The 27,337-nt window shown below is 36.8% G+C and overlaps 2 protein-coding genes across 6 annotated transcripts in view; both read right to left on the bottom strand.

The window, feature by feature from the left end:
- Positions 1-1,488: 1,488 nt before the first annotated feature.
- Positions 1,489-2,115, bottom strand: FGFBP2 (fibroblast growth factor binding protein 2). Its single transcript, XM_009485825.2, has one exon. The coding sequence runs from the start codon at positions 2,113-2,115 to the stop codon at positions 1,489-1,491; it is 627 nt and encodes a 208-aa protein (XP_009484100.1).
- A 4,291-nt stretch (positions 2,116-6,406) lies between these two features.
- PROM1 (prominin 1) overlaps positions 6,407-27,337 on the bottom strand; it is a 56,837-nt gene continuing 35,906 nt past the window's right edge. For 2 of the 5 annotated variants that reach the window (XM_009485823.2, XM_009485824.2), the window contains 16 exons: positions 27,075-27,149; positions 25,819-25,882; positions 23,821-23,980; positions 21,598-21,750; positions 20,626-20,749; positions 20,099-20,202; positions 19,593-19,677; positions 18,110-18,256; positions 17,760-17,831; positions 14,942-15,034; positions 13,749-13,802; positions 12,170-12,250; positions 12,010-12,078; positions 11,375-11,467; positions 9,725-9,840; positions 6,407-6,425 (listed from right to left, as the gene is read on the bottom strand). In XM_009485823.2, the coding sequence (XP_009484098.1) occupies positions 6,407-6,425; positions 9,725-9,840; positions 11,375-11,467; positions 12,010-12,078; positions 12,170-12,250; positions 13,749-13,802; positions 14,942-15,034; positions 17,760-17,831; positions 18,110-18,256; positions 19,593-19,677; positions 20,099-20,202; positions 20,626-20,749; positions 21,598-21,750; positions 23,821-23,980; positions 25,819-25,882; positions 27,075-27,149 (1,509 nt within the window). Of the gene's footprint in view, positions 6,426-8,579; positions 8,649-9,023; positions 9,048-9,724; positions 9,841-11,374; positions 11,468-12,009; positions 12,079-12,169; positions 12,251-13,748; positions 13,803-14,941; positions 15,035-17,759; positions 17,832-18,109; positions 18,257-19,592; positions 19,678-20,098; positions 20,203-20,625; positions 20,750-21,597; positions 21,751-23,820; positions 23,981-25,144; positions 25,154-25,818; positions 25,883-27,074; positions 27,150-27,337 lie in introns of all 5 variants that reach the window. The other 3 variants (XM_009485820.2, XM_075708987.1, XM_009485821.2) reach the window with 3 other exon arrangements.

Here is a 27,337-nt window from a genome sequence, read left to right as displayed (position 1 = left end):
GCATCACAGCTGAACACTTCTAATCTGCTATGTTTAGAAATGTATTCTTAGATTACTCTTTTATTTCCCTAATCTTTTTTCCCTGCTGGCTGAAACTTATTATTCTAATATAAATGTAATAACATTGAAAATATGAATATTAATGAAAACATGTTCACAGTGGGAAAGTAATGACTCAGACCTGTAACTTCTCTTACGCATTCTACCAACAATCTCTTAAGAAACAAGGACCAAATACCATGACTTCATACAAGTAGCACCATTTAAAATTTTAAGAAAGCACACTGAGTATGTTTTCAAAAATCTTATTTTTATTGTTTGCACTAACTGTAGCATCATTTACAGCTTTCACCTCTAACAAATTGAAGCGTATCAGCACACACAAAAACCTATTCAAGGTCAGCACTCTTAAAGTGGAACCTTGGTTACATAAATGCAGTACACCTTGGGGTGTAACAGACCTAGGAACAGTTAGTTCATCCTAACACTTTAAGTATGGTCACTCCAGTTTCATGCATTTTTCAGGGCTGTTAAAAAGTTTCATTCTAGGGGTGCAAACAGAAAACAGGTACAAGATTTATAGAGATGACACATTTTTAAACTAAAATTCTTATATCTAAATTATTAAACTACAGCAAGGACCCTTCTTCAGCTGTAAAAAATCTGTTCTGCAAAACAAAAAAGAAAAAAAAAATTAGTCACTTTGCTGTATTAAGCACAAGAAAGATCATTAGCAGCCTAAACACTTGCTGGCTCATGCTGCATATATTCCTATTTCCGTCAAAAGTTTGCCAGGTTTAGTCACCAGCTCCTGGCTTTCTCCCTGAGCCGACATGGAAGTGGGTATAAAACCAATGACTTCTGCGAGGGCTTGGCCTTTTCAAATCCCGGCCGAAAACCTAAGACTTACCAGACAAGTGCCTGCATGTGATCCCCTACTGCCACTACAGAAACAGACCCTCAAACCAAGACAGTCCATTTGGTTTTACCCATTTCTGCAAGTTGTTTATGAACTAATTTTTAAAATTAAAATGGTTAATTATTAATTAGCAGTTTTGATGAACAAGCTTTATCCTCTCAATTTCTGAATGTAGTTTTAAATTGTTCTAGGCAATGCATTTTTTTATTGGATCTGATGCATTTGTTATTTTACTTCACTGGCTCAAATCCAAAAGTCAGCACAAGAAGGAAAGAATGACAGAAGGCAGGAAACAAGCCCAAATCAAACAGTTAGAACTGAAATACCATAGGATTAATAACAGATAGGACAAACATCTCAGTACATCACTGGGAGTTTAAGCTGTCTAGCCCCTCAGAAGCCACAGTACAGACTTTGCCACGTTAGATTTTAGTGAGCGAGCCTAGAACCTCTCTGTCCACACCCCTGAGAGACCCCCCCAAGACCAAAATAAACCAGAACTACAACAGGATTACTCTTAGGTATATTCTGCTGTGCTTCAAGATGGGAATTTTACCTGAAGCAAATCCTTAACCTCTAAAGATGCCAATAATGTAGGAGCAGAAACCATGCAGGGGTTCCCAGCAATGTTCCCGTGCCAGTTTCATTGCTTCTGTTTCATTTTCAGACCCTTGACCATGTTGCGTTGGTTTTATAAAAGGTAGTATTGGAGGTTTCCCTATTTTCTTAACAGAGCTTTTCCCTGCTCCCCTCATAGAAGTGGAAGGTTTTTGGACTGATTTGTCCCAGTTTGCTAGATCTTCTGGCTCCATACCAGCAGCTATTTGCTTCATGAGAGCCTCTGCGGGAGCCTTTTGGCACATGGTGGTCTTCAACACTTGTGTGGATTCACAAGCGTGCGGGAGCTTTCTAAGTTCCATGGCGATCTGATTCCAGTAAATCTTTGGATTATTTCTGAAAGCACGACAGACTGATGGCTTGCCAGTGTATTCACACCAGTAGGACATGCCTTGGCTTTTGCATTCAATTCTAAGTTCCATCTCCTCGTTTCCACTCATGCTCATTGTGCAAACATCTTTGGTTTTAGTCCGAAAACTGATTTCTTCACCATTGCTTCTTTTCTTTGGCTTCAGCTTCTGTCCCAATCCTCCCATGCCACAGATCACTACTAGGAAAAAAAGAGCAAAACTCTTCATGGTGAGAAGAGTTGACCGAGATCCTTGAGCAACACTATCCAAAAAAGTGAAAGCAGTAAGTGGCTGCTCACAATTTAAAGGCTCGGTGCACAAAGAAGCCTCTTTGCAGCGAGATGTGGGATGTAAGGTTTGGTGGTTTGTTTTTTTTTTTTTAAATAAAAATAATAAATCAAACGTCAGTAGGCATGTGCCCATAATTTGTAGCCTGAGGGAGTGTCGAATAACCTGTGAACTCCCAAGAAGGTAACAAGACAAATCTTGTAAATGCAGTTAAATACAGAACGATAGTTGTATAACCGAGAAGCACATTCCTATCCAGGATGAACATGTCATATTTGATTTTTAACAGATATTTTCCATTCTCCAGCTGTTTTACAGCTATCTTCATGCCAGAGCTCGTAAGATCATATTGAAGTACAACAAGTGCCAAAGCAACCTATGCAGCTACATCTGGGTGATTATCAGTGTGTCTTTCTAATAAAGGCTGATCTGTGGAACAGGTTTTCTGTGGATTTGCACAGTAAGGATGCAACTTTAGTACTTCATTTTGTCAGCACATCACATGCAGTGGGGACACATGGAAGAATCAACTGCACATTCTTTGAGCCATGAAAGATTTTCAGACTTGCAATATTTAAGCAAGGTAAGGAATAAAGCTTAGCAAAATAAGGTATTATAGGCCTAAACATAAACCAAACATTTGGAAGTTTTATCACCATTGTCACACCATGGGTTATTTTCAGCCAACAGATCAAGATAACACAGCTAGCTTATCATGGGTCTCAGCAGCAGGGAATGGACCCCAGATCATGTCAGACAGATATCTGTCCTTTATCACCTTTCACTTTTTTTTTAAAATAGATATTTTCCTGTTCGTAATAAATGAGCTGTAAAAATGCCATAAACCAAAGGCAACAGAATAGAAATATTTTAGCGCAGAATTCTGTACTAACAGTTTCTGCTGCAGTAACTAAAAGCAGAGCTACAGAAAATCATGGTAACTCCCTTGGCATTCAGGAGATCATGAAGAAAAATCCCTCCCATACTGTTGCAAGCCACAGTACTTTTCTGGCTAGTAAGACACCGCTATGCACTTCTTCCGAAGCCCAACCTGAACAGCTTCTGGAAGGGGTATTGTATTATTTAGGTATGCCTGAATAACTGTGGGGTGTTAGAAACCCTGGGTTTAAGAATGGCCATACATAATGGAATAGAATACCATTTTGTATATCTAGCCACTCAATTGGTATCACTGAAGAAAATACCAAGGCAAAACCATTCATTTAAAACACAGACAATGAAGCAGAACAAAAAAATAAAATTGCAAAAAATGCTTCTCTAATATTTGAAAATAGAGTCCCTAGCTGCTGTGGCACCTCAGCTAGTCTGAGAGCTGCCTGCTTGAAGATGGAGCCACCTGGAACAGCCATTCTAGGTAGCCTGAACCTTGTTCTTCCAGAGAACGTGTCACGAAGTTCCCCATGACTAAATACCATTTGATGGAGAACACAATATTTTCTTTTCTTTTCATCCCTTCGCTAAGGCTATTAAAAAAACATTTCTGAGTAGAGGTCTCATTTCTAGCTTTTTGTTCCTCCTGACTGCCTCTTTCAAAGCACAGTGGCGTGGCTCTCCAGTCAAATCTTGGGAGAAACAGCAAAGGTACAAGCCTACTTAAAATTTAGAATTCACTTTTCTGTTGTTTTCTGGGGAGTCTTTTCACCCATCATCCAGCCAGCCAGATGCCCACCTCACACCTCATTTCAAGAATTTCAAATCCCTACTGAAAACACTCAAAGACCTCCTAATAACTGACAAACAAATGTATAATTTACGTTTGGTTATGCACAACAGCACTGACAGTTCCTAGATTCGGATTTCTAGATTAGAAGGCATTTATCTCTCTTGTTCTAATAATTGTTAAAGAGTTCAAAATGACTTAGAATTGAATTTATACCAGTTTCAGATCTCTTGTCCTGAAAGTTTTTAAAGTGTAATCATGAAAACAAATTGAACTACAAGGATAAGGATAAATACCAAAGCTTGGACTCAAGAGCTCTGGTATATTTACGTATTAATGTTACTGCCAAGTGTTTGTCTCACTCCCATCTGACATTTGTGCTCTCTGTCTGCCTGTGCTTCATATGAAACAGCTCATGGTCTGTTATATCAGTGGAAAACAACTGTCCTTTTACAAGTTAAGCTAGGATGCCAGCAGTGAACTATGGGAGCTGAATAACTGGCAAACGTTTAATTCTGCTGTCAGTGCTACAGAAACAACAGAGGCAAGCGGTAACACCTTGAGCACTTGCAGGGTATGTGGATAACCTTCACAACTCATTAGCTCGAATCCTACCATCTTTGCATAAATCACATCCTTTGTGGAAGTTGGAAGTTCCCTCACCCAGAGTCAATGTTCTTTCAGTCCTTCCTGCTCCAATTCTTGGTCTCTCATCTTGCTTAAACTAAAGTCATCAAAAGTCAAATATAGCAGAAATTTTTAATCAGAGTAAAAAAATTCATTTTTGTAAGATTTTAACTCAGTGCAACTCTTCTGAGACAGGTCTACACAACAGAACAACTGAGACTCAAACTTCAGGTAGTTAAGCAAGTTCTTTTTTTATTTAAATGAACTGGGAATATTTTCTCAAATTAAAAATAGAAACTTTTAGAAATCTGCAGTTCTGAACATTACATATACACATATGCTACATACTGTCAATTAGAAATGTTTCCATTTATGACCTAAAAATGAAAAATTTAAGGTTATTCCAGATTAAATACCGGTATCACTTTTCAGCATTTCTTTAAAATTATATGAATGATTTACAAGATTATCCCTACTTCAAGACAATGAACCTTGTTGGAAACAAAGTTAACAATACTGATATATGAAGAGACACTATTTTAGATCAATATACCCAACTACTTCACCCGCTGAAATGTTTTAGACTAGTAACAGATACCTTTGGCCTTGTTGATGAATTCTGCTGTTAACTAATTCAGCAATGCAACTGTATGCTTAAATTCAAGGCAATAACTCTAACAGTACAAACGATTGCTAAACACATTTGAATTTCAATATTGGAAATCATATTTTGAAATTATTTAGCAAAAATAGTATCACTGCCTCCTGAAGGAGTCACAGCTTAACAGTGATACTATTAAGGACGTTACAGAAGTTGAGTGTGAATGAGGAAAAGGGAGACAGAAAGTAAAGCATTCTAAAAATCACCAACATACGACTTCTCTCATGCTCTTTTTGAGTACTACTGAACTCTAGAAAGCTTAGCTTTTTCACTATATTATGCATCACGCACACTCCCAACCCTCCCACCCAAAGAGTTTCAAAACAAACTTCTCCAAAAAGTCCCTTTTAGGTCTATACTGCAAAAACCACTAAGTATTAAATAATCAAAAAAAAATGGAGGAAACAAAACTGCAACTGAACTTTCCAGAGACGGAAGGAGACACTGTGAATCCCATTACACTTCAAATTTTGTCCAAAGTGGTCATTCAAGAGCACCAAATAGCAACACTGATCATGCTGGTAAATTCATTTGTGAAGAGTATTACACAATATTAAAATCTTAACTAAACACTTATAAGTTTTAAGAAAAACGTATATACAAAAGTCTCTGTATACAAAATGTATTTTTATGTAAACGTATACGTACTGTATTTAACACAAATCAACAATTTAAGATAAGAACTTGACCAACTGTCAGAGGATTGCTAGGCCAAGGCTGTTAATCTAATTAATTTATATACTATGATGTAAGGTAGAAAGCCCAGTGTAAAAAAGTAAAAACAAAAAACATTTTAATTCAAGCCTTGAACAGTGGTATTTGAGAGGCAGTGCCCTGATCACAAAATATTCTGTACAGTAGTTTATGGCATAACATTCAATAGTACATTTGGGATTTACAGTACAGGTGACATAAAACAACTGGCTCAGGATTTGGAAGATGAATGCAAATGCCAATACACTTGGAAGAATAATGATATATTCCCGCAGAAGAATCTTGACTCTCATTTATATAGCCTGGAAATAATCACAGAAACAATTCAGGAAAATTTGATGAAGACAGAAGTGTAAAGTAATTTAAGTAGAATGAAGGCATAGACTTCGATATGAACATCAATATCGTTCAGTAATTTATTATTTTTAAACCTTACAGCACTGATGTTACTGAAAGCAGAGCGGCCTTCTTAAAAACAGTAAAGTAGTAATAGACCTAGAATTGACTTAAAAAGCTTATTACTTACCCCTTAGTGTTTCCAGTATGTGTTACCACTGTTCCACAGAGCTATACAAGAAAAAACACAAACCGACACCGTAATTTTCTTCTGCCCACAAATGCAACAGAAATACCATTTCTAACTAAGGTGACACAAGCTCAGTTGGCACAAACTGTTCTCAAACTTTTACCCATTTATTCAACATTTTTCAAACAAGAGGAAACAGATTCTCCACCAAACTTTCTCATTGTCTTTGTTTCATGATAGAAAGAAATGCTTGGATTACCTATTCGACACCACTCCTCTGAGAATTTAATCCAGCCTCCAATTTTGCTCTCACAAAAATGGTGGCCACATTTGAGGTTATTTGTATCTTCGACATATATGTAAACACACCTGTGTGAGATACCTATACAAATATAAATATACCTCATATAGATGTCATATTGGTATTTACATATCTTATAAATATAAATATACCTCATATAGATGTCATATTGGTATTTACATATCTTTATATATATAAAGACAGACATCTGCACCTCTTTCCAGCAAAATAATCCAGGTGATTTTGAAGGACAAAAAAAACCCACAACCTATGGGATTCTTTACGCCGAGAAGTATAGGTGTACAGAGATCTGTTCAAAGTCCTATCTCTCAGAGTATCTCTGAAAATAATTTGTAGGAAATCAGAAAAAGCAAGGATAGTATAAAAGCAAAGAGTTTGCTGAAATGAAAATGAAAAACAAGCCTCTATTGCTATGGGAATCCCAGACTCAGATTCAAAGCATGTATCTCATATAATTAGCAGTTTTTCAAATTATCTCAGCACATCAGAAGACAGCATTTCTTCAAACTGAATCCTTACATTTTATTACGGAAGCCCATTTTGAGTAACTTAAAATTTAGGAAAAGGAAGTCAGGACTGAACTACTGGGTCTTTGTTTAAAAGATTATTTTATGTTAGTAATTTTTAGCTTATTCAGGAACACTGTATTAAACTATTCATCAATCAGTGAAATATCACAGAAAACATGCTATGAACCTCAAGAATATTAACATTCGTATTAAAGATTCAAAGATCAGAAAGGGACTTCTACGGCCTGATGAATTATTCGTTTCCTCTTATGTAAAATATTGAAAGTCCTTAAAACTGAGAGTCCTTAGATATGCCAGTGGAGAGTACTTTTGAATTAAACACCTTGTAGGTTAATTTAGGGAGTGCCCTTCAGATGCAGAACAGACCATGACAATTGTGATCATAAATATCACTAAAAACATCATTATACATAAATACTTCCTTCATAAGGAAATGTGGAATCAAGATTTGGTCAGTAAGTAATTATTGTAAAATACAGTTCTAATAAATAATAATTTACAACTGATACAACAGTTTTTTAAAACTGACAAGACTTCCAAATTTTGAGCTCTCTTGATATTTACCCGTTACTGAAAGACTGGTGATACCTTACTTCTCTGCCAATACTCAAGCTATACTTTCAGTCATGAAGTTGCAAGTTAAGGCACAGTGAGTTACAGATTTCAATCAAAAATTAGATCCTTCCTTAAGCAACTCGGATGTTTTGGAAACCCAAATATTGAAGTTGTGGGACATCCTATGTTATCCCTGTGGAAACTGGAAGTCTCACAACTAGCTAAGGTTTTACAGCACAAAAGTTGTAGAGACCGAAAAGAACCCAAATCTCCTCCTTTTTAAACATAATTTGAATTTCTGTTTTTGTGATGTTACACTAGTTCTACCCATGCAGAAACACCCATTTTCTCTGTTCATGTTTTCTGAATACCCTGGATCACCTGCCTTTTGCACAGGAAAAGCTCTTCTCACCATCTAAAAACCAAAACAACTCAGGAGTAAGAATGCATCCCACCCTATCACTTTCAACTGCTATCAGAGTATTTTAATGTTTATCAATTTAGGACCACCCACTTCACTAGATAAACACCTAATTACCTGGATTTTAAGATCAAATTTAGGCAATTGCTTTGTTAAGTTGCTGGCAATTACTACAATATCTGCTGTTATGTAAAGAATATTTGAGAAATATAAATCATACAGCATTGCCATAGGGAGTAATCATGCAAAAAAACATAAATAGGGAATTAAGTGATTCACTTTAAAACATGCAGAAAATTGCATAGATGATTAATATAGTAGATTAAGTAAAGATACATGACGGCATGCATTTTCAGACTTGGTTTACCTTGTAAAAACAGGATTGTGTATACCATATAAATGCTCTTTATGATAACCATTATTACCATTTTCTGTACTGTAATAAAATAAATACACCAAGAAAAACCATGTTAACTGTAAGATGCACTATGTACAGTATGGCTTCTAAGACATGTACATGGATGATGGTATTATATGCAAAGATAAACTGTGTCTGTACAATAGAAGATAACTTTTTCCTTTGTAACATTCAGGAGTTATGGCATAATTATAATTTTACATTTTTAATATTTTTTATATTCTCCAAAAGTTAATTATTTTGCTATTCTTGCTGAGTTGGATACTCTAATATAAACTATGAAGTGTGGTGAAACAGAACGTTACCTCTTTTGAAGTAACAAGTTACATTAAAAATATAAACCCTCCCCCCTGAATAAAATAATTTTAACAAATACCAGCAAAAATGTCTTACGTTTTCATGGGTATAGTTTCGACACTAAAAAACACAGAAAAGGAGGAGTAATTAACTAGACGCTAATGACTGAGTAATTTTAGCTGTATGTGCCTGTTTCTGCTCTCCTGACTTGTGAATGTGTAATGAAAAATGACCAGTGTGAAATCTGAGAAATGCAGTGCACAGGCTAACTGAATAATGAGCAAAACAAAGAGTAGAAAAGAAAACAGTAAAAACAAAACTGATGGGAAAATATGTAAGAACAGTTATCATAAAGTAAAATGCCAAGTCCCTGAGACAGAGGAACTGCAATTGAAAAAGGAAAGACTGGTTAGGAATAACTAAGACAGTAAGAAAGCAAATAATTAATTCAAGGAGATTACAAAGCAGGCATAGTTCACCTTAACAGGTTACTTAGCAAAGCTAATCACCTGCACATTTAGAAGGTATTTATACAAATGCTCTATACGAAGCTCTGAAGACCTCATTCTGAAATAAGTTGCTCAAAGTCAGAGCTGGCAATATCTGCACAGAATCATGGCAAGCCAAGGCAACCAAAGCCCACCTGCATGAAGCACTTTGCAGGCACCAACTCAAACCTGTTTCAGTTCTAATCTGACAGCACACGAGGTTTAAGGATCATAGCATCTTCATGTGAGACGCTAGAAAAAACATTTTAATCCATTTGCCATTTAGCTTACTTAGGAGTATATACTTACTCATCATATACATCCTCTGTATCCATTCTACGATAGTATTTGGAGAGTTTTACAGCAAAAATTATGGCAGGAATTAAAAAAATTGAACAGCCTCCCAAACCAAACCAGAAGGTATTCTGAAACAAAGCAAAATCCAGGAAAAAAAGATCACAGAGAAAATTTATTAGATAAGTACTGAATCCTTGCTTGATATTCTAAGCATTGTTACTGGAAGAACACAGTAGAAATTAGTGGCACTGGTCTTGTGGACTACCTGAGGCTCCTTATACTAATGTGGAACAGGGCACGTTAAGCACTCTTGACTGTCAATGTGAATTAAAGTAAGAACACCACCATCTTACAAATGTAACCAAACAGAAATATGTCCAAAGTTGCTCAAAGTTACACAGACATAGTGCCCTAGGAAGTTATTTCAATGTAGTCAGCCTTGAGCTAGAAAGTAATTTCGTGTCTCAGTATTAATTTACTAGCCACATGATTTCTTTTTCCTTTCTTGATATTTTAAAGTATTTGTCTTTCTTGTGGTTCTTGCCAAAATCTGAGTTTCCAGCATGTTCTCAAGGTACTTTTTAACTTGCTAACTGCAGCCTGTTTGTGTAACTAATTCCATTACCATACAGTTGAACTGAGTTATCATCAGATGTTAAGCTGATGATTTTTCAAATTTGATTTGTATTGGCTAGAGGCATTTTGGCTTATAAGTGACTCAGCTAAGTTCTGTCATCAGGAAAATCACGGTCCATCTCCCACCAGATGGTTAGTGGCTACACAAAGGAGAACAGAAGCTCTGTAACATGAAATAATCAATGAGTACAACATGATTCTGGCAGGTTAGGAGGTTTTCATGGTTAAGTATTATCAAGGTTAGAGTGCTTTGGCTTTCATTGATTACATGCATTTACTGTTGGTATGATTAGGACCTAGCTAAAAGTGCCATAAAGCTAAATAATAGCTAGGAGATGTTTTAGGTGGTTTCCAGGCATGTGGTTTCTTATTCTATTTTTAATACATGCTGTCCTCTTTCCAAGCTCTTTTGGCAAGATGAAAAAGCTAATATTGCCCTTATATACTGTTACCAGTCACGCTCAAAGTCTCCGCTGTACAGGAATGAATCAAGATCTGTCTGCTACAAGTGAAGCAGCAAAACCTCATTCAGGTTTTCTAGATTCCAGGAAAGATACTTGAGAAAGTTTTTCCTTGGTAGTTCTCACTCCCTTCTTCCTCCTGCCTCATCCCCTTAAGTTAGAAATGGTTACAGCTGAAACTTCAGATCTTTATGCTTTTCCATTTCAAGGTGGTTTAGAATCAAGCAATCAAACAGAAATTTCCAGTTTCCAGAATTTTTATGCCAAACCGGCAGTACTGTATTTACTTTGCAATTCAAGTTGGAAGAAATTTAGTAAGAACAGTTAATTTCACAGAATTCTTGCTAACAGAAGCCTAAGTTTAATGGGAACCTAAAACAAGTCCAGCACTGGTTTGGGTTTGGACTTGATCCAGATCAGAACATTTTTTCCCTGCATAACTTTGGATGTGATACTTTATTATCATACTTCAGAATAGTCTAGCCAGAATAATTAAATGCAGATTTATGTTCAAAGAATTTCCCACTCGATGCCCCAATTCTGAGTAACAGAAAATATTTCTTACCACAGAATCAGTTATATAGCTGCATAAAAAAATATCTACTGCTGTATCTATCACATTGGCAATAGGCTTGCATGCTGCTACCTCCATGGCAATCTGAAAGACAGATTAAAAAAACCATACACTTTGAAGTATCTAAGAGAAATAAATAAGAATCTCAAAACTTGCTTACAGTTACTGTTTACTAAATTGTTATCTCTCACCCTATCCAAATTCAAAATAAATTCCTGTGGGATATGCTATCAACTGAACATACACATCTTTAAAACATCAGCTTGCTTTCTCAAAGGCTGCAGCTGAAGAGAGAAAAATAAAACAAGATGCTAATGACATCAGTTTGAACTAAGCAGGGTCAGGCTCAGTGCAGTATTAGCACAAATGGTAGATTTCAGTCCTAGAAAATGATACTATGTTAAATTTGCATTTTATTCCAATCAACACAACTAATGATTTCTATTCTACTTCGAACACAACAAAACTATTTATGGAAGACAAGTTTTCCCCTTCATAATAAGCACAAATATCTTACAAACTGAAGCTATAAAACATACTATCAAAGCAACATTTTAATTATTATTATTATTTAGCTTTTTTTTTTTTTAAACACAACTTCTCTCAATGAAATAAATGCACCTTACCGACTCCTTGACCCACTCAACATATTGCTCAAAGTAGCCAACTATGGTATCCATGTACTTTTTTGTCTCCTAGGAAAATACAAAAGTAAGTGAATGAAAGAAGTGAACCTCTGTCTCCATGATGTCATTAATTAATGTACTTTTATCAAATAAAGCTTACCTGGACAATAATTAGAGAAGCATTGTTATTTATGAGAAGCTGGGCAGCATTAACAGCACTAACAACATTTTTCACCTTAACCTGGAGAGGAAGAGATGGAGTTTTAATGTAAATAAATCTCTTTCAGGCTGTTACAATGGCTCTACAGCCATTGTCAGGAACCTATGCTCTTGATAAACCGGTGTCACTGTCCTGTCAAAACATGCAATTCCAGACAGAACATGAGCCTGCCTAAGGATTCATGATCATCTGACAAAATACTCTCACTACTAAAAAAGGAAAGCATCAGTGGTTACTAACAGTATCTTTTCCTGGAACCTGTGTAACTCATTTATATACTAGATCACCTTTCTCTTCCATTCTCTTTCCTTTCCTTAAGTGTAGAAATACTTTCATCAATATATACACACTACAGACACACACAGTGCACAGGAAGAAAAGTGGGTCATATACTACCGCAACTCTTGATTATACTAGAGTATGGTTCTATACAGCTAGAATACGCCACTAATCAATATCCAAAACGATTGAGACACTTCTTCAATAGATGTACAACCCCATAAAGTCTCTCAAAGAACACACACAGAGGATAATGTACATACAGCCTGAAACCGTAGAAATGTTTCTTAAATATACTTAAGGGTCAAACATCATCCTTTTCTTATCAACACTTTTATTTCATGGCTTCTTACCTCCCCATCCAGGTTCAAATCACAGATTCTAAAAGAAATCTAGCTGGTCTGCTGGTGTGGATGGGTGAAAACCTTAATGGGAAGAACTGAGGTAGGTATGGACCATCAAGCTGTTGTGACTATGATTCCTAAGTGCTAGCTAGTGTGGCTGGATTCTTGCTACCAGGGCCAAGGCAGGCTGGTGGTGACAGAAAGCTTTGCTACCAGAAAAGTAAACATCCTGTTGCTCATTCTCCTGAGTCCGGCAAAGCGTGAAGGCAGCTGGTCTCATTGTGGTGCAGGCACTAGCTGCTGCTGACGGGGAAACGGGGGTGCCCTGGGGCAGCCTCCACACAGAGCCAGGTTCCCACAGGGAGGCTGATGCTGCAGAAGCAGGAAGGTAACAAGTACAATGCTGCAGAAACAGGCCCCAGTGGGAGCTGGACACTGGACAAGAGGTGGTTAAGGATGTGAATCACAAAGCTCTCTTTTCTCAGTTGTACTTTTGCACTTTGTTTCTTGGGCGTCCGCCCCAAGTCTTGCATTCAAGGATTCTAGAAAAAACAACTACATTTTTAGGAACATGAATAACACAATATATGGAACTGTACTGAAATCTGTTTTATCACGTGACAATTAAGTTTACAATTCATACTTCAAAAAATACCCCAAACTTTTTTTTTTTTTTTCTTTTTTTCCTCCTTCTGAAGGAAGGGAAAGCTAGGGTAGAAAAAGCTGTGCAGAAGAGAGATCTAAATCCCTGTTACTACCTCAATGCATTACAATCTCTTACAATAACAGAACAGCTAGAAATAGAAAAAGTTGCACTGAAAATATATGCCCTGCATATGTGGCAGATGGATTTAAAACACATTACAATGTTCCTGTTGCCAGAAAAAAAAGCTTACCGTAAGTTCAGATGATGTCCTCTTCAGTAACCTAACGCTCTGATTTAAAGTGCTCTGTTAGAGAGAAAGCAGGGAGGGGGGGAAGATTCAAGTCTTTACTACAGGTAAGAGCCCATCTGTTTTAACATTATATGCATGCTTTGATCGTCTATAGATTATTTTGTTACTAATACAACATATCACATTATGTATAGTAACAATAGTTGTATTAAAACTAATATATTGTGGTTTTAATCATTGAATCAGTATTTCACTGACAGCACTAAGTAGTTATGAATTATGTACTGGAAGACTTCAGATTTAACTAACGTTAGTAGCAATAAACTGAGTAAGATTTATTTGGAGGAAAGACAGAACAGTTAAAATCAGAACCAAGTGTTCAGAGAATTCTATACTGTGCAATTTCAGAAGGGAAAAAGCACTTACCCTAGCTTTAACGTATTTCTTGACAGTCAGTTTTGTAAAAGGAAAAAGAGATGAGAATAATTAGGAGTTAATTAGGAAAGAACAGCATAGAATCAGAATGGAACAGAAGACCTAATGATTTTCTACAAGAGGGCTTTGATAGGGGCAGAAATACTGTATCAGCTGCTAGGATAAACTAAAAGTCTTCATGTTATGTAGAGGAAAAAGCAACACCTAGCATGCATGAGATTCACAGCTTGATACTATACAAATCAGTGCCTGGCAAAATCAGGCAGAAGAAGCCCTTTCACATCTTCTACAGCATCAATAAAAAAGATTCTTCTTTGGCTCTAAATACTACTGTCAGGAGTTTCCAATTCCAATACTCTTAGGTGATTGCTATCTCCAAGAAATAAAGTGTGAAGGTGAAAACTGCTTTTATTACTGAAGACAAATGGTAAGCAAAAAAGAAAATGAGTGATTTAGGGGTAGAATTTTTTAAAGTTCTCCCCTGCTTCCTCTTTTATTCATATATAATCACGAATAGATACAGAAAAAAAATGGGGAAGAAAAAGGTCATTATTTTAGACAGCATTAAAGTAGTAGTATTATAAGCAGGAAAACTATTTATTAAACACATACTTTAACCAGATTACTCTTCAGTGACACAAGGCAAATGTGATCTGTGCTTATATAATAGCAGAAGTCCAGCGTTCTGAACTGTATTTAAGAGATTTAGAGATTCATATTTTCTACAAATATGTTTTAATATTACTTTCATATTTTACCATAGCTTGTTCTAGCGGAACGACTTGCTGGTTATGAATCATTCGAATGTTGTTTGCATGTCCTTTTAAGGCATTTTCCAGTGCTCCTTTTGGCTGCAAAAAATGCAATTATGCAGTATTGTTCAGTAGTCTCAAAGCTTTCCAACAAAGCAAAAAACAATGAAAGTTGCATATTATACTCATCCACTGCAGAACAGCTGATGCTAACAATGGGATATGGCAAATTGAATTCTTCAACACAAGGAGGGAAAGAATTACTGTATTAATAATTCAAACCTCAGCAACCAAACCAGATATATTATACTGCTTTTCTGGCTATAACATGATCAGCACAGATTTAACAAGAGAATTTTCACATGGTGTACTAAGTCATTTTAAATACAGAAGAGTGAGCACATTCCCCTGTCACTTGCCACAAACTTCATCGCAAGAACCCTGTGGCATGGCACCCCAGCTGGGACGAGCATTTCCCAGTCATGGGTACTTGCTTTTGTTTTGGGCACTGTGGACATCACCCTGAGGCACTCTGCTTTCTGAGGGGCACAGAAGTTTAAATATTTTCAGCCAATAACTCGGAAAAGTGCCTGTAAAGGGTATTTTTCCTCCTGCCTTTCAGTCCGAAGGTATGAGTTTATGCTCCCATTTTCACGTCCAAATACCTGTCTGGAGCTCACACTTGTTGCAAAATACCACAAAATTTGATTTTACTCTCAGAAATACATTTCTTTTCCACTTCCTTTTGGTGACAAAATCACTTGGCTCCCTGCATACATACTGAATACGCACTGCTAACTCCGTTTTGGAAGTGTAATAATGGCAGACCTCAATGCTCAGAAATGTGTTTGCTTCCTGTGAAGTGTGCACGTAAGCGGCCAGCTGTGGTCACTGAGCAGCTTCAGCATGCTTCCTCTGCTGTACCGACAAGCTGAATCCAGTTACCTAATAACACTAGTGAGTACTATTGCTCCCTCCTCCATACCCTGATCCCTTGGTTTGATATAAGTTTTATTCCACTTGCTCCTTCCAGTGTAAAAACATACATTCAATTTTGTGTAAGGTGCCAGAAAGTGCAAACTATACAACCAAAGCTAATGAATTCCAAAAGTTTTTAGTTTATTTTTTAATTGATTGCTCTTGTAAACTTTAAGAGCTATCACTAATAACAAAGTGGGATTATAAAATAACCTTGAAAACCAGTATCAATTTTGAAATAATGTGACTTTTGTAATACTTCATATTGTTGTGGGGTTTTGGTGGGGGCGTGGGGGGGGGGGGTTGGCTGGTTGGTTTTTTTTTTGTTTTTTTCTTTTTTTAGATGTTTCATAGATTACACTAAATAGCATCACAAGGAAGAAATAAACACATACACTGTGACAGCGAACACATTTAATATTGTATTTTTCCTTGGGTTTCATATGAAGAAATGACTCTGCCTGATCTCTTCTCAGTTCCAATGCTTTCTTTAGATTCTATTACAAAAAATAATGAAAAACCAATCTACCAGCACAATATATTTTCCTTTATGGAGCTATGTAGAATATACCTTTAAAGAGACATCTCAGAGGCAATTCTATGTGAGATATAACATGTTTGAAGAACCTCAACGTTCACTTAGAAAATAGCCCCAGAACAACAGCAAAAACTCCCCACCTGTATAACCTTCAAAATGGCACAGTAAAAATTGAAAATGGAAGTGAAGTGTGGCCAAAGCTACTGGCATCCGTCTAAGTTAACAGACAACCCACGTGAGTAAACAGGCAATGTGCGGTTTGCTCACAGTGCTTGGAAAGGATGCTAACTACAGTACAAAAAAAACCCCATGAGCAGCCTAACCTTGACATGAGTGCACGTGTGGCAGGAAAAGAAAAAAGAAAAAGCAGCAGGTGTGAGCAAACTATGCAAAAAGCCGAAGTAAACACACCAGGTGCCTCTACTGGTGCCCCCCTCTCCCTGGAGGAGGAATGGATATCTGATAAGTTCCAAACAGCATGGTCTTACTCTGCTGTCCATGTCCCTTAGTGATCGAAGCGACTGTAGCATGTGTGCAACATGACTCTTTCTCCCACATCACAATGCAGGAATCTGTCTCAGGCCAGTGTCCAATCTAGTGTCCAAACTATGACTCTCATTTTGAAAAATAAACATAAAATGACCTTGACATGCACACAAACATATCAACTGAATATTCACTATCTGTTAACACAGCTGTATCATTCTTCAGATTCATTTGCAGGCAGTGTTGTAGCTATACCCTCTGATCACTGTCCATGTGTTGGTGTTCAAAAAGCCCTTCAGAGCAGACAGGATCTCTTCTGTGCATTATCCCTCCACAAAGGAGCCCCAGTTCTCATTAGGGCCCTTATGAGCTGCCACAGTATAAATTTTATTGCTAACTGCAAAGTCTTCTGCTCACTAACTGAAAGCAAATGAATTCAAATCATCTTTTCCATCATGATCCAACCGATTTTTCTTCCAACGGGGACCCTAAAATGTAGACAGCATCACAGGAAATACTCGAACCGAGTATTCTGCTCATTTCTTAAGCAAACAGTAGAATTTAAGAAATTACCCTTCCAAAGCAGAAATTGTACAACAGCTGGCATACAAAAAAAATCAATGACTAGCAATATTTAAAATACATCTCATAGGCAACATAGTTCTTGAAAGTTTTTCCTTACGTGACTGCATCATGTATGTAAGCGTCCAAAGTACAAGAATTCTCCCATAGGAAGTCTACATACTTGATTATATATTTATACCCTACATAGTACATACACAACACATTTTATGTATTACTGTATTAGTGAACTAAACTTACCAGCTGGTCCGCTCTTGCTTCTAAGTCATTAGCGAATGACAGAAGATCAACCTTGGTAACACTTTTGTTGATCTGAAACAAGATGTGAACAGTGGGGAAAGAAAAAGAATATGTTATTATTGCATATACAGACTGTTTGCACTTAACCACACCACCTACTTTGTCCACCCTTTATTTCTTTAAATATTTACTGACCTTAACTTCTGAAGTGCTTTTGCTCCAAGTTTTGTGATTCTTCAAAACATGCCCTTTCACATAAAAGGAGATTTTTCTCCAGCTTGCCCATTGTTAAAAAAACATTTCATTTTATGCTTTGTCCCAGTCTTGTCTCTAGTTTACTACAGTCTCACCTCTGTCAAATATGCTGCAAAGTTTATCCCTTCTATTCCTGAAGAGCTGAAATTCAGAAGATTCTCCTTCCCAATTTCATCCAGCAGAACGATTTTGCTGAGGTTTATCTGAATATGTTCAATTTTAAGTGCTACATCTTCTGTATACTGAGGGGAAACAATAAAGCACAGAAATAGTTTGCACCCAGTGCATTACCTCTATAGCCTCCCCCCGCAATGCATCTTGCTTTTGCTGACTCACCACTTCCATGAAGAAGCACACATTGATTTTTGTTTGCATCAGTTTAATTCAATTAACTTGAATAGAATCCACCAGGTAATGTTCTTCCCTTCCCTGCAGTATCCACACAGTCTAGCCATGCCATGTTCTAACCCACCTATGCATCTTTCATACCAATGAATTACTCGCCTCCCATTATGTTCTAGGCAGGCTCCTCTGAATAGATGTTAGCCCCTCCTAAGAGGAGACTGAGATTAAACAGAATTCTCTTTCCCCTCCAGGAAATGTTATCTTTAAAAATTTTAAGTCCTATCCCTAGCCTTAATCAAGGAAACCTAGAGAATTCAGTATCTCAGCTGTGGCCATGACAGACACTGTCTGCTGTATTGGCCACAGGACTGGATGAGACTCCTCTAAATATATTTAGTGGTGACTAAAGATGACTTGCATATTGTTACCTGAAATCTTCCTGCACTGCACATAAATCTAAGATGTTACCTGTCCTGCACAGGCCACAGACCAGCACATGAGGAATCTGGAAACCTGACATTCTTCCCAGCCTCCCCCATTAGTTTGTTGCGGAAATTCAAATTAATTTTCCCTCTTAGTGAATCTTTCTTGTTCATTTTAATTGTATATTATTTGGGGTGGGGGCTGTATCTATTAAGTGTGGGTACAGTGCCAGGCAGAACAGAACAAGGGTTCCCAAGGGGTTGCTGTAATGAAGATCATTATTATAGGAAACCCCAAAATTAGTAGTGTCATGTATTATCACAGCTTAACTGAAAAGATTTTATTTTATCCCAACCCCTTACCACAGAAATCAGAACCATTCTTAGGAGCACAGCATATCATATCCTGGATCAACATAAATCTGACTGGAATCAGAAGAGAATACACCAAGAAAGGCATTTATATAAAGAACAAGACTCTCATTAAAGACTGTAAGTAGTCTTTGGAAGATGCTAGACTTGAACCTTCTATGCAAATTTCAAAATTAAAACCAACATTATCATCAGCACCCATAAAAAAAACACATCAGAAAGCCTTCCATGGCCCACTGGGACTGCTAAAGAACATCTTATTTGTAAATAGAGTTTGTTCTTTCAAATTAGCCTGCACAGTTCTTGCCTCCTTGCAGGATGTATTGTATAGAAACCCAAAATCCCATAAACCCCAGACATGCTTATACTGTGTTTAAGAGCAAGCACCTCTCCAGCCTTCAAAAATAATCATGCACTCACTCATGCTTTCTTTACTTACCATACTAATATTTAGAAATTCATTGATATTGAACAGGTGTTCTAGGTGAAGGGAAGTATAAATTCCTTTGTTTTCCTTGCAATCACTATAGAAATAAAAATACATACATCAGCCTAAAAACCACCCTGAGGACCAAGTGTTAAGAGAATGAGTAACAATGGTTTCATATTCTAAGAAAATCAGCCCTTTAAAAAAAAAGTTCTGGCTATTTTTTTTTGAAGCTCAGTCTATAGGAAAGCAAGTAATTAACAATTTCTGCTAGTCTCAAAGATGCAAATATTTTTTTTCAAAGAGCTCAACTAGTATTGTTATACTATGTTACTCTAAGACTACCTCTAATAACTCATATAGAGGAGAAAACTGCTTTTGCTAGTGATTTGACTAGAAAATCAGAATGTCTTCTGGAACACATGCGATTTCTGCACGTGCTTGAAATATGAAGCATGGAAGATACCACAAAACCAGTATGTATAAATTGAATTAAGTCTTGACCATAACTTTAATACCTGTACACTTTTTCAAAGGTCAAGTTAATATTTGGGTTTTTAAACAGTATGCCAGAAAGATAGTTTTTCCAGTGTTGATTTAGTAAGTAGGGAGTATCCAAAACCTAGAAGACAAAATTCAATAACATTACTATCATTCCGAGTTTTTGATTCATTAATTCATTCATATGCGATCTTTTGACACACAGCCACATTTAAACTTATCATCCACTAATGGAAATACAATCAAAACAGCAAATTGAACCTCTCTGGGGCAGAAAGTGAATATTAAAGCTCCATGTCACCAAGAAATGCTGAATCACAGAAAAATTTATCTCCATAGGAAGACAGGCATGCAGTATTTACACTGCAAAGCAAATTAAACCAAGAAAGGATGAATGTCTCTATTTGGTGTGTGAGGGGAAAGCAAAACAAGATCCAAACTCACTTGAAGTGTCGCATAAAAAATAATATGCCATCCATAACTGACAAGACCATCGGGACTCATGGGGATTCTACTCATTGTTTAATAACTTGAGTAACTTCACCTTGAATAAAGTTCTATCTTCAAAGGGCTCACAGACCAGTTTTTCTACATTTCCACCTGTGACAAAAGTGAGCACCACTACAATCATCAGCACCCAGGAGAAAAGAAAACTGAATCCAACACCACTGAAAAAGAAATAAGTCGAGTAAGTTTTTGCTTTTTAAGAACAAAGTATATATACCTCAGGCAACCGTGAAGCCAATAGTTAGCAGCTATAACAGAGATATAAAAATTGGTAGATGGTTGAAATACTTCTGTTTTCCAAATATGTTCTTGCCCTCTGAAACATCTTATACATTTCAGCCCTGTAAAATCTTCAGCTAAAGTGTATTTAAAATTCTCACATTTGCCTTGGGTATGCAACTCTTTTAACAGTTAAGTTTAAGAGCCACAAAACCATACCATTTTCTTTTTTAAATTCAACTCTCTAGCCTTATGCTCTAAGAAGAGTTTTAGACAGATTTCAGATGCAACCTTCTCTTGCACCTAACAGAGATTACATTAAACCACTACTGGGAACTTCCAAGAGCAACCCCAAACCTCCTCAAGTGCTCTGAGGAAGTCAAGAGTTTCTTGTCTCCTCACATGGCTTCCCCCCCCCCCCCCCCCCCCCCCTTTTGAGCAAGTGCTAAAAAGCCACAAATTCCCGTTATATGTTCAATTATCTGTTCCCAGTTTTTGGAGTTTCCAAATGGGCTTACATAGAGATTCATTAGCTACAGCACTCGCCTTAAAACAGCGGATTCAGAGGTTTTATCCTTCAGCTATGATCCTGAATGAAAGAGCAACCCAAAATCCCCAAGTCCCTCAGTGGAAGTATGTGAGATAAATACTAATTTTTGTTCTATTTTTCTTCAGCACATATACACAAGTAACAAAACAAATTATTTTTATACATATGTCCTTCAAAATCAATAAAAACAACCTTCTACAGGTACCTTAATTTTATTTTTCACCAATAAGAGAAACTTACGCCATAAGAAAGTTTCCTCCAGTGTTGGAGATGCAGCCTCTGGTTGTTGGAGAAGCATGTTTATCATAACCACAGGTGCCACATAGCAGCCCAAGATAGTAAAAGACCAGAATCAGGACCACCATGCAGCACAGAATGAGACAACCCAGCCACCTAAGGAATAGAAGCCAGAGTGCTTGGTTATTAGCATACAAAGAATACGCTGGAGACCTGCAGAATACATCAGGCAATACTGTATTCCCAGCTGGCCCACTCTTGATTCTGTTTGAGCAACAAATGTTAGCAATGAAAAAATACTCTTCCTGCACAAGCATATATTTTGGGCCAGAACATAATCACTGTTAGATTATAGACAGCTGCTACTGAAAGGGTGGGGAACAAACATCACAGGAACAAGGTGTTCCCAACTCCAGTTACTGCAGGTGGACTGTACCAAAGTGTCAAAGTGCTCCAACTGGAGCAAACAATGACTCAGAGGAGGTAGATGCTCAAACAGTAATTTATTCAAGAAGCAACAGAGAAATTTATGAATGTGGACTGGCCATTGGCCACGAAATACATAACAGCTCCTACTGCAAGGCCTACTGCTTTTTGCACACAGTGTGTTAGGCTTGCAATTGTAAATAACTATATTTAAGGCTATTAAAACCCAGGCTTTGCGTGTCTGGAATGCTTTCAATGTATAGAGCAGTTAATGGAATTTGATGGGGAGAAAGATCTTGGATAGGAATTGAACTTTCATTTTTATTAAATAAATCATGTAGCAGTTCTATCTCTCCACATATTCGGAGAACATCCATTTATTCACACATTTTATATGTCATTCAAGCCATTCACCCTCTCCTAATTCCCTCTGCTCTTCCTTTTCCCTTTTGTTGTCACTTCTCCCAGCTTGTATTTCTTAAGTTCCCTTTTCTCCTTCCTGTACCTTTGTGAAAAGAAAGCAGGAACCAGAAAAATCAGAGACAGGAATATCATAATGAATATGCACAACCAATAAAGGGAAAGAAAAACATTAATGCTGACAGGCACATTCATAGAAGAACCCTTATTAGGAACTACAAATAATGCACCTGTAATTAAGAAAGGGATAGATGGACAATAATTTGGACAACTACAGCTTCTTGGTTTCATTTGTACTTTAAGTACTACTGTGTTAGGTTTGACAAGAACAGGTATTTAAGTGCCAAGTAGGTGAGATATATTTCTCCACTCTTCTGAATCTAAATACAAGATTAACAGAGGCATACTGTAGCAGCACGTAGAGCATACTGAAGCAATGTATTTATTTGGCTAAATGCAATCTGAGTTTCAAAGAAAATATTGATAAATTTGTCAAATAAAGGCTTACCACAAAACTGCTGGGTAAGGAATGGGCTAAAGGTAAGGTTCTAAGTAAGGTTCTAAGTAAGGTTCTTAGAGTTCAGTCTTCTGCTCACTTTTATTTAGTATTGCATTAAAGCCATTAGCACATACATTGTGTGGCACTGAAACTGATTACGACACAAAAAGATAGAAGTAATTGTCAATATAGATCAACTGAAGTGTCAGAATGTAGGGAGAACTCTATGAGCTTGAGGACTGAAATGACTGAAACTGGACAAAGTTAAATGGTATGAAATGAAAAGCTTTATGCTTCAAAATATGAGATTATTACTCAGTTGTAAGAGTCACATAAGTCTCAAACAGGAAGAATGTGTTTTTCTCAAGGTACAATCAACCCATGCATCCACAAGGAACAAGCAGGGGTGCGCAGAGATTTACAAGGCGTGAAGCAGAACCCCTGCTACTCCTCCCCTGTGGCAGAAAGGGTGCAATAAAAAGGGATTGGCTTCAAGGCCTCTCCCGTCCTGTGGTCTCCCAACTTACCTGCAACTCAACAAAAAGAAGCCCTAAATAGTCACCTGGCACTGTGAAACAATCCATTCCTTTACGCATTACATCTTCAACATCTAACCTACATCTGTCTGTCCTTCCTGAAAAAGACCTGAAGGCCTACAAAGTGGAAACTACCTCTTGCTCTGTAGTGGAACAGCACCCAGTTGTTGACTGGCTGCAGCTTTGGCTTCTACCGAAATGCCAGTAACAAACAATTGCCTTATAGCATCTTTGTTTCACTGTGTTCATCATTAATAGTTTAATTGCCTTTACAGAACATTAAAACATTACAAAGTATTAACAACAGGTAGCACTTCACTCCTGCCTTATATCACCTATACACACCTGTAGAAATCGTACTGCTCCACTACTGGAAAATAATCTTGAACGTATGCTTCACTCTGTGTAAGATATATTGTCAAATCTGCTAAAATCTTCTGAACAGGAAGTGTTTTTGTGAAGGTAGTGATATTTGAACCAATGGATTCCAGCACATTTTTGATATCTAAAAGAATAAACACATTGCACTGTTACAGATTCATAGAAGAAATTTACATTACACGTATGCATTAGAAAATACTATTAAGCCATTTGCCACATGTAACAAGCAAGCCATGAAGACAAGTGTGAGGAAGAGACAAGCAGGCAACAAAAACATTGAGCTTCAAAGTAACACAATGGCATTTTAAAATGCACACTTTATTTTCAGCATTCAGTTTAATGATGAAAGATGTAGATGTCAAGCCAGAGTTCCCTCTTTCCTTTCATTATGATGAATGTGTCACTTTTTATGTAGCCAGCTTACCTCTTGCTTTTCATGCAATATTGCAAATGGTAACACTAAGCAAGACAATTAGCCACTAAGTTTACGAAGGAGATCAAAATCTATTTAAACTTCATCCCTTGGGAATACAACACTGTGAAAGAAATTAGACTGCCTATATTAAGAATCTATATTAGTTATTTTCAATCTTATTAAAAAAGATTAAATAAATTCATTCCAATTAGTTAGCAACACTCTTGAGATAATGACCAGTTACACCATTTTTTTCCACCAAATTATGAAAAAACATGCTACCCTATACTTACAGTTTACATACACACTATTTAGATACACAAAACATGATTAATTCACTTATACATATTGTCTGTTTGTAAAATGCAGTTTCTGTTTACTCTTCCCCTTCTTTCAACTAGGAACATACTTGAAACAGCAGGATGCATAACTATAGGTTGCTATTGGGTAGTAGGCAACACCATCCTCAAACAACAGCTGGACAAGTTTTTGGCTGTTTGTTTCAATGTTTACTCTTCTAAATTTAACCAGGTACCAAAACACTCTTCTTCTAAAAGTTTACAAATAAATGCAATTTTTTTCTAGTAAAACTATTTTTTTTACTTGATTTGTAACTCAAACTCAGTTTTTATAAGAACAAAACCCCAACAATTTATAAATAGATAAATTAAGATGGTTTGTCTGTGTTTATGCATATCAGCAGACACCAAAAATGAGTACATCTGCACTAGATTTCCTATAACATAATTTTTAGAAAACTGGCTCATTTTAGGCAACTTCACACAGTACACTATGCTTGTATACATACTGTGTTTCATTTTGCCTGGGGCAGGAGGGGGGTGCAAAAAAAAAAAAAAAAAAAGAAAAACTTACAAGGAACAGCTGCTTATATATGCAGAACAGGTCCACAATGCAAGAACAAAAATTAAAACAGATTAGTATACATACACTATACTACATTTTATTCAAATGTCAAGTGTCCAGGTACTGTCAAAGAGTAACAGTTTAAAGCCCAAGTAACAAAACAATTCAGACAGACATTTAAACTATCCTTAAGGCATATTTGTACCTCCCCTTCGCCATCCAATACATTTTAATACAGCAGCAGGCAGGTTTAGTTTTTTTAACATCACACTCCTAAATACGTCATAGCCACATCGGTCAAGGAAAATCAGCTTTTCAACCAAATAAAGATAAAGTGTCAGTGGCCAGTTGGTGTGATCCCACCGGGGCAGGGGGAGTGAGCGAGTGGCTGCGTGGTGCTTAGTTGCTGGCTGGGGCTAAGCCATGACAGATCCCAAGATTTCTCATTACTTGCGCAGTAAAATGTCTAACAAATAAAACTCCTCCATAAAATGCCATATGGTCTATTTTTAGATTTAAAATTAAAAAATGTTAAGTTTTACATTTCCATTTTTAATGATCTTCAGCCCAGAAAATATATTATCACTAAAAGAAAACAAAGTGTTTTTGTAAAACAAAGAAAAGTAAGTGATGTAAAAACATCAACATTAAACAATCAAAGTGAAAAGATAGTTTGTCCTCACCTGATAAAATGTTCCTGGTTTGATTCACCACTAAGTCTGGAGTATCATTAAATGCTGCATAACCCTAAGAATAAAAGTTGGAAGAATATATTAAGTTTCTCATTGCCAAATTACTTGCAATTTTTTTTTTTATACAAGGAGTAAAGTATACACATGCTACAATGTATGTGGTAATACTATGAAAAATACATCTTTATCACTGCACATTAGAAAAGGTCAAAGCAAAACAGGAACTCAAGTATATTTCAGATTCTGTTTGCTCTCCATTCCTTGGGGGGGGGGGCAGGGAATCTACATTTAAATACACATGCCTCAGGTCACAATCATCTCAAACTTTATAGTACTGTTGCCAGTCAGATCTATCTCATACAAAACTGAGAACGCACATATGAAGACTCAGTAAGTGAAAGGAGTTACTGCGTACCAGTCAAACACCTCTTTGCAATTGTATGCCTTCTTAACATGAAACACATGTTACAAACAATGAAATCCACCCGCCTCTAAAGACACTGCAATGCTTTCTTTAGTGAGAAGGGGAAAGAAAGGGTCAAACCGCGGGGACGAAGCTCAGTAGCTCATCTGGACAGAAAGGAGACGCCACTGCAGCGGGTTCTTGAAGTCTTACTTCCTGCAGGCCTGATCACTTCAGAAGCAGGCAGGGGTCTGAGCCCCCTACGCACAGCCTTTGGTTTCAGAAAATGCCTTCTGTTTATAGCAAATGTTTTCAGATTGCTAGATTTTTAAACTGCTCAAACTAAGCCATTATTTCTAGGTGAAAATCATGGTATTTTGTGGATAGTCTTGCAAAAATACTAACAGTAACTACATTAGGTCCATTGCACCAGATTTAATATCAAATAGGCACATAATTTGAAAGACATATTTCAGAATTGCTGGAATACAATACAACTAATTAGGAGAGGGTGGATTTTTTTTTTTTCTTTAGTTTGAACCAAAAAATATAGTGCATGCTAGTAGATCCATGTTTCTGCCTTTTTGTTTTTTAAGGATTGTTCTTTCAAGCAATTAGCAATACATTTTTGATCTGTAGTATCCTGGGGATATAAAGCACTACATTCATACTTTCAAATATTAAATCTTGGCCAAACAATGGAATAATAAGGAGAGATATCCACCATGAGGCAGGATGAGGTGGGAACAAGAGAATTCTGCTTGAGAAAGCCAAGAGAAAACAAGTCATACATAAGCAGCACAGTTTATTACTTAACAGTTTACAAGCCTGTCAAGAAACATACCTTTTGAACCAGACTAGAAAGGTCTATTTTAAGGACATCATTGACCTTGGCAAGCTGTGAGCTCACTCCCGGCAACTAGGAAGCAAAAAGGATTCTTAAGTCACGTCAAAGTAACAGTCTTGCTAAATCTTACTAAATATTTCAAAGATGGGAGAAAGGATAAAGAAACTAGAAAGACGATTTGTAGTAGAATCTTTCTGGCACACTCCTGAAACCTTTGCTGTACAAAAGTAAAGCTTAACCTCAGTATTTTTGGGAGGGCA

This window comes from Pelecanus crispus, chromosome 4 (genome assembly GCF_030463565.1).
Source record: "Pelecanus crispus isolate bPelCri1 chromosome 4, bPelCri1.pri, whole genome shotgun sequence".
In the NCBI taxonomy this organism is placed as follows: domain Eukaryota; kingdom Metazoa; phylum Chordata; class Aves; order Pelecaniformes; family Pelecanidae; genus Pelecanus; species Pelecanus crispus.
The sequence above is the reverse complement of the archived record's forward strand: the minus strand, read 5'-3'. Positions and strand labels throughout refer to the sequence as shown.

Bases quoted from the DNA above. Each gene is read 5' to 3' on its own strand.
- FGFBP2 (XM_009485825.2), bottom strand. From the start codon at position 2,115: ATGAAGAGTTTTGCTCTTTTTTTCCTAGTAGTGATCTGTGGCATGGGA.